At 46.5% G+C, this 13,625-nt stretch overlaps 1 protein-coding gene across 1 annotated transcript in view; it reads right to left on the bottom strand.

Moving 5' to 3' along the window:
* The window catches only part of Scn8a (sodium voltage-gated channel alpha subunit 8), a 169,231-nt gene that overhangs the window by 68,636 nt on the left and 86,970 nt on the right, over window positions 1-13,625 (bottom strand). The window contains exons 3-6 of the mRNA XM_036207633.1: window positions 11,845-11,963; window positions 9,992-10,081; window positions 9,435-9,563; window positions 7,179-7,270 (exon numbers count right to left, since the gene is read on the bottom strand). Coding sequence (XP_036063526.1) covers window positions 7,179-7,270; window positions 9,435-9,563; window positions 9,992-10,081; window positions 11,845-11,963 — 430 coding nt within the window. The remainder of the gene's footprint in view (window positions 1-7,178; window positions 7,271-9,434; window positions 9,564-9,991; window positions 10,082-11,844; window positions 11,964-13,625) is intronic.

Below are 13,625 nucleotides of genomic sequence, written 5' to 3'. Positions count from 1 at the left end.
ATATCATCATTTTTATATCTAGTGCCCCTTTAAAGGACTTGGCTGGGATAATGTCCCTGCTCAGGGTTAACCCCATGTGATGATGAGCTAATGGGTGCTTGGACATGCTTTTTGGACCCCTGTATTTTGCAAGTGACTATCTAAAATGCCTAGAGTTAAGCCCAACAGAATTTTCTTCCTGAGTCCAATAGTAGCAATGGACATTGTGCCTAGTCTAGAATCTGGTACAAAACAGGCAGTTTAATAAATTTTTACTGAAAGAGTGAATAATAGAGAATTTTTTTCCTTACAGATAAAAAGAAAGGCATCTAAGGGGAAAGTGTACACAGGCCTGGGCCTTCTTACAGTACAGCCTTCCTCAGAGGCTACAGAAGCAAGGGGAAGAGAGCTTGCCTGGGTTCCAGAGATACAGCTTTCTATTCAGACTCTTTATCCCACAGGACTGTGCAGAAGGGGCGTTGGCAAGGTCAGTCACTACTATAACCTGCCATGGCTATGATAGGCCACAAACTTAAGTCACTTCTCAGAGCCTCAGTTCTCTCCCATGGGATGTGCATGGCAGTGGGCAGTGAAGGAGAGAAACTGATGAATCTTCTCTCAGTCTTTAAAGATAGGGTGGAGATTCAAGAAATGAGATGTCACCGACCTTTTATGCCCAAGGCCTGTGACCGCACAGTTAGGCATACCAAGTAGAAGACAGTTATCAAGAAGTGTCCCAGAGTTATGCAACTGAGTTTCATACCACTTCTGAAAACGGAAATTCCTCGTTACGTTTTGACTGGTTGGGGTAGGCCTACGCTGGGCCAACGATCCAAGTTCAGGCATCTAAGCTATGGAAGACTGATTCAGATGGAACAACTTGGTGGATGCCTGAAGAGTGGCCGCCATGTGTCTTCACCTAGACTTTTTAATAAAGAGCTTGTACAGCTGCCTCTTTTAAAGGCATCAGACAAGTGTCTATCTGGACACTGGATGATCATCTAATGCCCCTGGCATTGCTATTTTAACTGAACCAAAAAGGGTGCTGCTACTTACAATAACAAGAAGAACTTAAAAACATATAAAACAAAAGGGTTTGTTATAAATAAAGTGAATCAATCAATCAATCATATAATTTCACCATGACTCTGACCTGATTTTCCAGGGTGGGAAATCTTTGGGTGTTCCAAGTCTACATAACAAGAAATTCTAGGCAGCAAGATCTAACTGTCCCTGTCCCTGGACTGTGCTGTGAGCTGCTTTGTTTGTATAGGGTGACTCTCTTGGTACTTATGGATAATAGGGTGGACATCTCACCTAAATCCAGACCTTTCCTATAAGGATCTGGAGCAGGACAAGAGACAGTCATCTAACCATGCAGCAGAAATATTAACACATAAAACTGAGAGCAAGGCAGCAGCCACACTGTGTCACTTTAAGATGTGATTGACAGAGTAATTTGCATTTGAGGAGAGCAAAGAAACAGACATGTGGAGAGAGAGGGGTAGAGACAAAGAACTTTGGAGTCTCTAGGGTCTCCTGGACCTGCATTCTGCTGGCCCCAGAGGTGCACAACTGGAGCCCGTGACTTTCCAATAGAGCTCCTGCCCTAGGAGCTGGCACTTGCTTCCTAGAGATGGGCCTGCCACTGGAAGGTGGCTACTGTCCCTTCTCCATCATCAGATGTCTCGGCTGAAGAAACCTGGGGATGTAAGTCCACACAGCTACAAACCATCCCTCAAGCGTTCTGATGTCTGAGGCTTAGATCGTCCTGCTGGTGAGTTTGTTTTGCTTAAAAAGTGGAAAGTGGAAACGTAGCTGTAAATGACATCTCAGCTGCTTGTACTTCAGAGGCTCAGAGAACTCCATCTTAATTAGGCAAGAGGGATCAGTAAGCCACATTAACAGCGGCCATCTACCAAGCACTCTCTGAGATCTCATCCAGACCCCAACGAGAAGGGGCCCAGGGGAAAGAAATGTGTGGCCTGAGGCGTGCAGAAGGGCGACACAGATCACAGAGCAGCACCGGGGCAGCCGCCAAACGGCACACTGATTCAGGCCGCCTTTCCACGGGGCTGATAGCAGAACCACCACATTCACAGAGACATCGGTGGTGATTTGTAGGGATGTGCCTTCAGTGCGTCTCCTACATTCCAGCTCTAAGGCTGCCTGAAGTGACTGCTCACAGCAAATCTATCCAACTACCGCCAGCACTGGTTAGGAGAGACAAGGGACTCCTGGTGATGTGGTCGAGGAGAGAAGCTACCTTGCTTCTTCTATCGGCTCACACCACCACACGCCAGAGCAAGCAAGACACTCGCTGAAAACCCATTATCCACAGCAGAGCAGAACGCGCCTTCCGGCGACTCCTACACAGCAGAGTGTGCGACAGAGGCCATGTGGGGGCAGATTGGACAGGGAGAACTCCTGAGGGAGACGAACATTAGCACGCGTCGGTGCGTGCCTGAACAGAAGTTCACACATTCACTACAGACCTGGAAAAGACAGTGGGCCCCAGGAATGAAGACGAGCTACCTGAGAGGTGGCTGGGTATTTTAGGAATTTTGAGAAGCAGGGGAGAGGGTGCTGCAGGCTTCTACTTCCCTCTATGTCCAAAGGCACCTTTGATTTTCCTGTCACCTTACATAATACACCCGAATCTCTTGAACAAACGAACAAAGCCAGCTAATGTGTCCGGAGAAATCAGCCTTGCACGTTGGGATCAAGTCTGTGGCGGTGATAGTCCAAATAAAGTTAATTCACATTCCCCTGTTTGTCACACAGGTTGAGGATTGTAAGTGGTTTGAAGCAATGGGAGCTAATTTCCCACAAGATTAATACTGGACTCGCTCTCGGCAGCCGTCAGAAGCGGCTCTCCGCCTGAGGGAGGGAGAGCGCCCAGTTCTGCCAGGCTGGCTGGATCCAAGGGCGAAGCAGGTCCTGTCCACTTTCCTCCTGCAAACGCAAGCTCTCTTAGGCCTTTTCCTCTTAGGACCACACAACATTTTGGTGATTTTTTTTCCCCTTAACATGCAATATAGAAGAAAGAGAAGCACAAAAGCAGCAAGATTTGAAACTTCAATATTTAAAAAGAAACAACCAGCTGAGCATGGTGGCACACGCCTAAACACACTCGGGAGGCAGAGGCAGGTGGATCTCTGAGTTGAGGCCAGCCTGGGCTAGGGAGTGAGTTCCAGGACAGCCAGAGCGGCATGGGGAAACCCTGCCAAACAAACAAAAAGCAAAACAACACCACCAAGACAAAACCCAAAGCCCCACATAACAAATAAATAGAGAGAAAGAAGGCATCGGTGCGTACTGTAGTCTTGACGTGTCTTTCCTAGCCTGTTGCTAAGCAGGAGGACAGCCATACTTAGGTGTACACGTGCACAGAAAAGAGTCTGTGAGAACTAGACCACGAGGAGAAGAAAGCCAGCCCCGGTTTCTGTTTCCGGCCTGGTCTCACCAGGTGGGAGGAAGCAGGATTGAAAGCAGGAATAGAAAGTCCAAGAGAAAAGTAATGAAAGTCAACTCCGGAGAGAGCAGGCCGGTATCAGATCAGCCCTGGGAGCGGCGGCTGCAGGGAGTCCTTCACAGGACGGAAGTGACAGGGAGCCCCCAGCTGCCGCTCTCCCGGGGCAGCAGGAGAACTCCTGAGATGTAGTTCTGGACTGAGGCATCTGTCCTACAGCCTGTGTTGGGGCAGGAGGGGGGGACACCTCCGACGGAGTCTTTTAGATGTTCACCTTCTGCCGAGGCTCCCGATGAATCAAACGTGAACACAAAGATCTGAGACATGAGCTTCCTGGCAGAACGGCTCAACGTCAAGTTGAACTCAACACCTCTGGCCCAGAGATAAGGGCTCTTTCAGTACAGAGTGTACGTGCACTGTTTTTTCAAAGATGATAACTTTGAAACAAAAAAGAAGCCACAAGTGGCCTGTATTGGAGTTCTGACCCATCAAATATGAAGGTTCAGAGCCAGGCGGTGGTGGCACACACCTTTAATCCCAGCACTCGGGAGACAGAGGCAGGCGGATCTCTGTGAGTTCCAGACCAGCCTGGTCTACAGAGTGAATTGCAGGACAGCCAAAACTATGTAGAGAGACCCTGTCTTGTAAAACAAAACAAACAAATAAACAAAAAAGGCTCAGAATGTGAGTTTGATATTTTATAAATATCATGAACATGAAGGGTCTATGGCCTTTATTTCTTTCTTTTTCCTTCTCTCTCTCTCTCTCTCTCTCTCTCTCTCTCTTTCTCTCTAGACGGGGTTTCTCTGTGTAACAGCCCTAGATGGCCTTGAACTCAGAGATTGGCCTGTCTCATAGGTGTCACCATTGGGCTGGAGAGATGGCCCAGCGGTGAAGAGCACTGACTGCTCTTCCAGAGGACCTGGGTTCAATTCCCGGCACCCACATGGCAGCTCACAACTGACTGTAATTCCAGTTCCAGGGGATCTGACACCCTCACACCAATGCACATAAAATAAAGTTTAAAAAAATATTTTAAAAAGGTGTCACCATCATCACCCAGGGACATTTCTTACACAAAAGGCTAGCATGAACTAAAACTCCTTATCATGCAGTCCAGAGTCCTGGCTGACCTGACATATTTAAAATAGCTACCATAATGCAAAAGGAGCACTGGCCTGGGCACAACCCTGGCCTGGGCAATGATCACGAAGGAGCTAAGATTTAGAGACCACTGTGAAAGCTATAGACACCATCCATTCCCATGCTTACCCTCCAAGATGGCTGACTTTGACTGTCAACTTGTCAAGATTTTGAATCACCTAGGGGACAACCATCTAAGCACGTCTGTGAGGGTGTCCAGGCAGGTTTTACTGAGGTGGCTGTGGATCTGGTGTGACCAGTGGCCTCATGACAGACTGTGAGACAAAATGATCCTTCCTTCCTTAAGTTGCTTTCATCAGGTACTTTGTCCCAGTGACAGAAAAGTCAACAACACATCCATGCTTCCTTTCTGTAGTTTGGGCAGCTTCGGGAAAAGTCTAAACTGAGACAGGAGAAGGTGGAGAGCAAAATCCTTCTCAAGTTGTACGCATGGTGTTAGCTCTGACTGAGGACTACTGTGTCCCAGCTCAACAAGCAGGGATAAAATAACTGACTTTTAAGCAAGAGATAGACCCTGATGCAATAACACATACAATAGTGACCCACCTTGGAAGGAAACATGGACAACAGCCCTCCAGGGAACAACAGCCCAGCTCAGGGCCCTCCACAGGCCCACTCCCCGCCTCTCTGACTCACACTAAGTAAGAATGGAGAGCAAAGGGCTGGACTCAAAGTCACATGAGTTAAAACTTATCACCAACAGTGATCTGTGCCTAGCTTTACTGCCCTTAAAGCTCAGTGTTCATGCCAGTTAGCTTCCCAAAGCCAGCTCAACTGGGCGTGCTTACGGAAATAGGAATCTGAGAATCTACTTCAGACTGCTAAGATAATGTCTAAGTCTTGACACAAACCTTTTGCTGTTTTTTTTTTTTTTTTTAATGATAAGTGCTTCTAGTACAATATTTTATGCAGCACTTCTGTGGACCATGCACTATGTTATAGACACTACATATTTACACACACACACACACACAGACTAGGGAGTATAAGTGACCTGATAAAGAACTGCTTTGCAGAAATTCCCTCCTCCAAAGCAGCAGAGACAAAAACAGCCGTGACCAGCCAGGCTGGAGATAGACAGCATCTGCTGCCCCAGTTAGTGAACAGAACACAGCTTTCCACTGAACTCTGGGAGAGAAGTTTTGAGATCACAGGAACAGAAAGAGACAGATGCCTTGCAGAGTGCTGGGGTAGACGAACGGGAAACATGGGATCATGTTTAAAGGGGCCAGAGGAGGAAACAGACCGAAGGGAAAATGAGAGTAAAGATCTGGCATCCCAGCTGCCTCAGAACAAGGCCTGCCTAAGGGCTTAGACCTCGAGATTCCTGGTAAACCACACCCCAATCGACCCTCTTCACAACTCTGTCTTTGTGTTCCCCACCTAGGTCACTGACTCCATGTTACATAGAGGGCAGAAGAACTATTTCTGAAGTCAGCCCCAGGGGATGGACCAAAGATCAGAATATGGTGCTCAGCACCAGTTTCCATATCACTGGGAGGGAAGCATGAACTCAGCGAGTGTCCCTTAGTACCTCTGACCACAACTAAAGTCCTTCCCCTCTGCCGGGTTACTGCCCATCTTAGCCTTAAACACTTCCTTCTAGATTTCAAGTCTGGTTCTTAGAAAGGTTATTGTCCAGCTGCAATGATTTAAACTATGGAATCTTAACCTCAGTGCACGGATGGGTAGTGGGACGTGGGAGTGTCTGCGAAATTTCATCTGAGTCTCAAAGGGACCAAAAGCCTTCACGGAGTTTAGAACCACTGGGCTAGCTCAACCAGGCAAAAGCAAAAGGCAAATATTTTCAGGAGATTGTCCTTCAACTAATTTTCAAGCTGCTCTCTAGTTTCCTTTTGTCTCTCAAGTGTCTCAGCTTTTGCTGATATTGTACCTTTGACGTTACGACGGCACCTGTATGTGCATTTGCTGTGGTTTAAGTTGAGTGTGATCTCTGAGTCTACTCACAGTAGATGTCTGCTGGGTGCGTCTCACTCTACTGAGGATGGCAGTTGTAAAATATGACAAACAGTGACTCACTAACCCCAAGACTTTTCTATCTTAACTAGTCTGAAGTGACTAGTTAACTGGTTAGGTTGCTTCCTGATTAAATGGTTACATTAGTATGGCACCAATAAAAGTACAAGTCTGAATAACATGCGATTGGCAAACCATGCACAGGAACTCTGGAATCACAAGCAATGGGATGGGAGTGGATGTGAAGGTCACTGTAATTCCATGAGGCCATGATTCAAATGATTCGTATACGAAGACACAGCTTGCTCCAAGGAGCTTTCCTCAGATACTGGGCAGTACAATGGGTCTGTAAGCGTGTGCTTTTTTCAAGAGCATGGATGGAATGAGAGCCGCATGCCTGGCAAGCACGGCCGAGAAGCCTGCCTGAGGCCCAAAGGGTCATTCCAGAGAACATTTCTTCGGGAAAGCATGCAGAGTGCAATGCCATGTCAATGTGCCGATACCAGTTTCAAATGTGGCGGACGAAATGAATGGAGGAGAATAGTAGGAGTGTGGCAAAAGCAGTCTGGTGCACGCATTTGCTCACCTGGAATTACAGAGATAGTTTTCAAAGCTCGGAGAACCCTGAATGTTCTCAGCGCTGAGACATTGCCCAGGTCCACAAACTCTGTCACATATCTGTAGTAAGGGAGGTCACACACAGACACAAATGACAAACACAGACACAACACAAATACCAAAGGAAAAGAAACAAAACCACAACAAAACAAAAAGCACAATACGTCACATCAGGGCCCTAACCCACACCTAACACCAACCCCGGGCCATCTTACCTGGGATTACCGAAATAGTTTTCAAAGCCCTCAGTACCCTGAAAGTGCGCAGAGCTGAAACATTGCCTAGGTTTATAAACTCGGTTATATACCTGCAGAATCAAACCAAAGTTAACTTGTAACGGGACCACTGGGGGAGGGTTTGAGAACAGGGCAAGTGAGGGTCTTACGTATAAGTTATAGTTTTATTTTCTTTCCCTGAAAAAAGCAAAATTTCAAAATATAAACATTTAAGGAACATATCTTTTTGTTTGTTTGTTTGTTTGTTTGTTTCCGAGACAGGGTTTCTCTGTGTAGTTTTGGAGCCTGTCCTGGATCTCACTCTGTAGACCAGGCTGGCCTCGAACTCAGAGCCTGCCTCTGCTTCTCAAAGTGTTGGGATTAAAAGCGTGCACCACCACTGCCCGGCAAGGAACACATCTTTAAAAAAAAAAAAAAAAAAAAAACGGGCAAGAAGAATTGAGAAGTATACTCTAAAGAACTGACAGACTGGAACACTTTGAGGCTGCAGTGTGGGACGTGCAGATTCCAGTGACTTTACTGTCAGCCCATTGACTTCTTTTTCCAGCAAGGGGAAAGGCCACGAGGGATCAAAAACTTACGTTCCCAATTTTGTGAACAAAACAGTCAGTTTCACAAGAAACTGACAACTTTTTTGTAGCAGGAGCCTCACAAAAACAAATGCCCTGTTGACCAGGGATAAGCACCTGCACAGCCGGGTGTGGGACTTCTCCAGGGCTTATGTCTGTTTGCAGCCATGTCTACAGATGCAGTTTGACCCTGTGACAGATAAAAGCAGGGCTCAGAAAAAACCAGCTCACGAGATCAGGGCAGCAGGTGAGTTATGTGCCCATTTGATCACCAGCTTTGGGCTGGGCTAGGACACAGGTTTGAAATGCACACCAATGTATAGTTTATAATGCTAGAGGGCAGAGATTGTCTCCATAGAAGGAAAGTCAGGTCCGTTTTCAGCTATTCCCTGCACACCACTCACTCACAGGTCACAGTGGAACTCCTGATACTCAGCACCCCCACACACCAATGTTTTCTTCCTTTCACACATCTTTATACACTCAACCTATATCCCACTCCAAGTCTCCCCTTAAATGACAATACATTCTCATAACACACACACACACACACACACACACACACACACACACACACACACACAAATAGAGCCCGTCTGACTCTTCTATCCTCAGCTGAAACAAAACCAACTGCCAGATGCAGCCAGCATACCCATGGAGGACCACCAAGTCTCTAGTGAGAGTGGGAGCTTTGGTTAGTAACTTTTCTGAATGTGCCAGTCTAGAAACACTGGCTCACGTTTGAGTCAAAAACCTCAAATGCATTTTCAGCCAAAAGTTTACACCCGAAATATTCTATGCCTTCAAAGAGGCCCTCTAGTGATGGGTGTGAGGACCTTGGTCAGTGCCATAAAGGGGCATAAACTATGAGGGCGGAGTCACGAGGAGTCACTGTCTACTGGCTCCCAGCTGTAAAGCATCCCTTCACCTTCTCCCACATAAACGTGAGTCTGCACACTAAGAATGGCGGCAAGCAAGAACCACAGTCAAAAACCCGTGGCCAGCCACAGTTACCCGAGAACTCCCCATTCTGCAGCCAGGTATGTTATAGCAGTTTGCAATCCCAGCACTCGGAGAAGAGGCAGGAAGACCAGACAGCCTTGGCTGTGTGGTGAATTCAGGGATAACTTGTGCTGCATGAAGCTATATCTCAAAAGAGAAAAATAAAAAAGAATTCTCCATTCTGTTGAGCCCACAAACTCACATTTACTTGCACCACCATGCAAGCCCATTCAAGACACACACACACACACACACACACACACACACATGCATGCACACACACATGCACGCGCGCGCACACACACACACACACACACACGCACGCACACGCACGCACGCACGCACGCACGCACGCACGCACACCCACACTCACATGCAGTCATATTCATAAAACAGTACAATGAACCCGGAACTTACGCCATCATGATGACACTGAAGTCTAGCCAGTTCCATGGGTCTCGTAAGAAAGTGAAGCCGTCTATGCAGAAACCTCTCGCAATGATTTTCACTAGTGATTCAAATGTATAAATCCCTGTGAATGTGTACCTGTCAAAGACATGGACAGCGGGGGTTATTCCTGGCAGAAACGTCAATGAACCTCTATGAGGTAGCACTGGCCCCGGGGTGGCACTTCGCCACACAGACACAACAGAAGGGGCCCACGGCAGTGCCAGGGAAAAGAGAACCCTGGCAGAAGCTGACTGACATGCCCACAGCACCTGACTGGAGTTCCACCCAGAACAGGCCAGGAGACCCCAGTGCGATGTTAGCCTTGGAGGACACAGGATGGCTAAGCCCCTGCTGGAAGGGAAGGCAGTCCCTCCCAGAGCTGACCGGCTTCCTAGAGTTCATTTCTAAGTCGATTTCCCCGCCCCCTCAACACCCTGCAGATGATTCCTTTTTCTCCACGGAGAAATTGCAGAATAACACAACAAAAATCTTTTAGCCAAACGAGCAAATAAAAAACCACTTACTCCACATTCTTGGACCAGTCGGGAGGGTTACTAAAGGTCATGAATACACAGTTGGTCAGGATGGTGCACATGATGATCATGCTGAACACTGTAAGCAGGAGTTAAGGGGCCACACAAAACCTGGCCTGGCCTTTCCTTTTTCTTTTTTAAACCAGAAAACAAACCCATTTTATCCTAGGTCTCATGGGCTCTAAAGCAACAGGCTGTCGGGAGGCAAACACAGGAGGGGAAAAGGGCGAAGTGACTGACAGGGAAACTGGCCACTGTTACCACAGGAGAGCCCTGGACGTCCCGCCTGGCTGGGAGGGGAGGCTGGACGCCATTCTCCTGTCTGCAGGGCTATCACTGACTGCCCCACCCCTTTGGGATAAACCTGCCATCCTCCATGTCAGCTATAGAGCAATACTCAAAATACTTAGAACTTTGTGAACAGGACCCAGAAGGGACCAAAGACCCCAAGGCCATCTGAGAAAGTCAATCTACACTTTCCCCCACAAGATGCATGTATTGCTAATTATTCTGAATAATTAGTTACTTGAAAATCTACATGTAACTGATGGTTCACTTTCCTCTGGGTATCCCAAGGGGCTGAATATCTTACAGGCAACAGTCCAGTCAACTGTGCACTGAATGCATCCCACCTGAAAACCAGTGTGGCGCGTTAGATAGACTTCTAAGGCACCTGCGTCCCAACAGTTCTGAGACTTGGGTAATAGTGTGAGTCAGTCTGATCATTGTGAAGGCGCCCTTGCCATCCAGGACCTTTCTCAGCCCTGTCTGTTCTTATCTACTGAGAGAAATTAAATGGTTTAACAGCCAGCAGGGGTTACTCCAATCGCATCAGGCCAGAGTTCATCCACTGTGAACTCACCTCTCTTACTAATGCTATTTCTATCTTTACCTTATTAGTGGAGTTTAAAAGACACGTTCTTTCTTCTCTACAACTGGAGTACCCTTGGGGGTGGGGAAATAACTCATCCTTAGGGACAGGAAAGAAAGACACATTCCAGCTCTGATCCTGAAAGGGACAAAGTCTATTGTAAATTACCTATTTCTTGTAAACCTCACAGCGTCACAGCTGTGGTACCATCTATTCCGGAACCAAGTTCCACGCGGCAGACGCTCCCTGACCTGACCCCCTGACTGCTCCCGTGCTTTCCTCCACCTCCCTGGAGGATACAGCACTCCTCGGTGCATGTGACAAAGTGCCGTGAAAGGACGTGCCAATCATGCATGTTTAGTCACTGCGCCAGGAGCTGGACCCAGCAGATCATCTGTCACGTGTCCTGTGTTCTAGCGCAATAGGATGTAAAGGGTGGCACTGTCCCACTTAAGGGGAAGGCGAATCCCAGAAGAGGTACCTATTTATCCACAACCTGTATCTAAACCCCTGTGCCAATGAGTTGATTTCATCTGAGAAATACCAGGTACTTTGTAAGCTCCTTGCTCAAGGAAAAAATAAAAAAACAACTAAAGCATTCATTCAGCTATTTGTAATTCAAGATGTGGTTTTCAAAAAAAAATCCTTGTATCTGATATTAATATATTAACATTAATACATTAATAATGAATTAATCATGGAATGAAATTACTAAAAAAGCCAAGACTTCAGTAAAAGGGTGACATCTTAATTAGCCCCTCATAATGACATTAACAAAATTCTAGACTCCAGCAGTATCTTTTAAAAAGGAATCTGAAGAAGCTGAGCCTGGGATCTGGCGGGACTTTGTTCCTAGCCTGACTGGGGTGGGCAGTGGCCAGCTCACTACTAGTGAACAGTACACAAGACAGTCGTCACACTCCCCTATTTGTACAAGACCCGCCACACTCACGCCCCGTGCAGAAAAGGATATGAATGTATCAAAATTTTAATAGCTATTCTTCTTATCAGGTTAAAAGGACTTAAAATGTACAAGGCAGGCGTGGCACTAAATCTGAAGAGAGTTTTCCCTCTGTTTAATACTACAAAGGTCTGTGGAGAAAGAAAAAGAGAAGTCATTAAAATTTGAATATTAGTCACCACACAAAACATTTTTCTAGGTAAGAAATAAGCTCACTTAAAGGTGCCTAGAACTTCGCTCCTGTTTGGTTTTTAAGGCAAAATAGCATCTGTTCCCTTCCCTCTATAGCAGCGCCCAGCCCTCACGCTGCATTACAAATCTTGGCCACAGTATCAGCAGGTTCACCTTTGGAGAAGTCTGGACACTCTACGCCAAGTCCAGACAGTATGCTAGAGTTCATTCACTCAGGACTCTTTTCTCAAGGAATTATGACTAAGCACCAACTATGTTTCAATCAATGTTATAGGTGTTTCAAAGTCACTGGTGAATGAGGCAGTCCTTGTCTGAGGAGTCTGTGTTCCCACCAGGAAGACAATCAGCATGGAACACTATGCTCTGCTGACCCTGACACACAGAGGACAGGAATGTTAGGCAGCGGGGGAATTGATGTGGAGGAGAACACTGAGAAGGAAGTGGTCAGAGTCTTCCTGTCAGGGAGAAAGAGCTGGGCAAAGCTGAAGGAAGCAAGGAGGGTGAGTACTTCTATCAGTGTTTACTCACCCCGTCCTCTCTGTCCGGCTTCTAAGAGCTTCCAACATCAGCCTTGCCAAAACCATCCACCTGGGTTTCCCAGCATCAATCTTCCTACCAAGCCGAACTACCCCGTGTCCTTGGAACAGCTATAGCAACATGTAACTTGGGTCTTTGCTTACCCTGTGCCAAGCATTGTGCTGAGCCGGGGGTGAGGGGCACACAAAATTATTGAACAGAACTATCCTTTATCAGGGAACATATGTGAACTCACAATCATGATGGCGGAGTAAGTATGAAGTTCAACACAAAAATATGAGAGACAGCAGGACAGAGGACCCCCACATACCCTAGACTGTCTCTGGGTAATAAAAAAGGAAAGTGAGCCAGGATGTGTTCATAGAGGAAAACAGGAACTGAAAGAAACTGATGAAGAAGGTAAGGGTGGGCAGAAAGGGAACAGCGTGACAGGTACAGTTGCGCATAACTCAGTGTGTTGACAAGTAATTCTGTGTCCACAGAAGAGAAAGAGGGCAGAGGGGCAGCAGTCAGCAGCGCTGGAGGACAGATGCAGGGCCTACCAAACCGGGAGTCCCTGTGGAGATTAGGCCAGCACAAATACAGACAGCAAGGAGCTAAATTTAAGTCACTTTTAAGTAGTTTTTAAAAATTGTTTTTATTTAAATGATATATGCCTAGAATTTAAAAACGTAAGATTAAGTTCCATTCTATTACCCAATGGTAATCTTTGCTGCCGGTTTTTAAAATATCCTTCCAGAATTTTTCTTTATAAGCATTAGCATACAGATCTATCCTTAAACAGTCTTTCCCCCAAGTGAGACTGCACTATAAATACTCTTCTGCACCAAGCATTAAAAAATGAACCCCACAAAGAAAAGCCCAGGGACCAGATGGCTTCACTAATGAATTCTACCAAATGTTTAAAGAATTAGCACAAACTCTTCCAAAAAATCAGAAGAGAGAATAATTCCCAACTCATTCTGTGAGGTTACTCCATACAGAATCGGACAATGACGTCACAGGAAGAGAAAACCCTATAGACTCAGGATTTAGTAATATGAACACAAAAGGCTTCACCAAAA

This window comes from Onychomys torridus, chromosome 16 (genome assembly GCF_903995425.1).
Source record: "Onychomys torridus chromosome 16, mOncTor1.1, whole genome shotgun sequence".
NCBI classification, from domain to species: Eukaryota; Metazoa; Chordata; class Mammalia; order Rodentia; family Cricetidae; genus Onychomys; species Onychomys torridus.
Note: the sequence above shows the minus strand (reverse complement) of the source record. Positions and strands in the feature narration are given on the sequence as shown.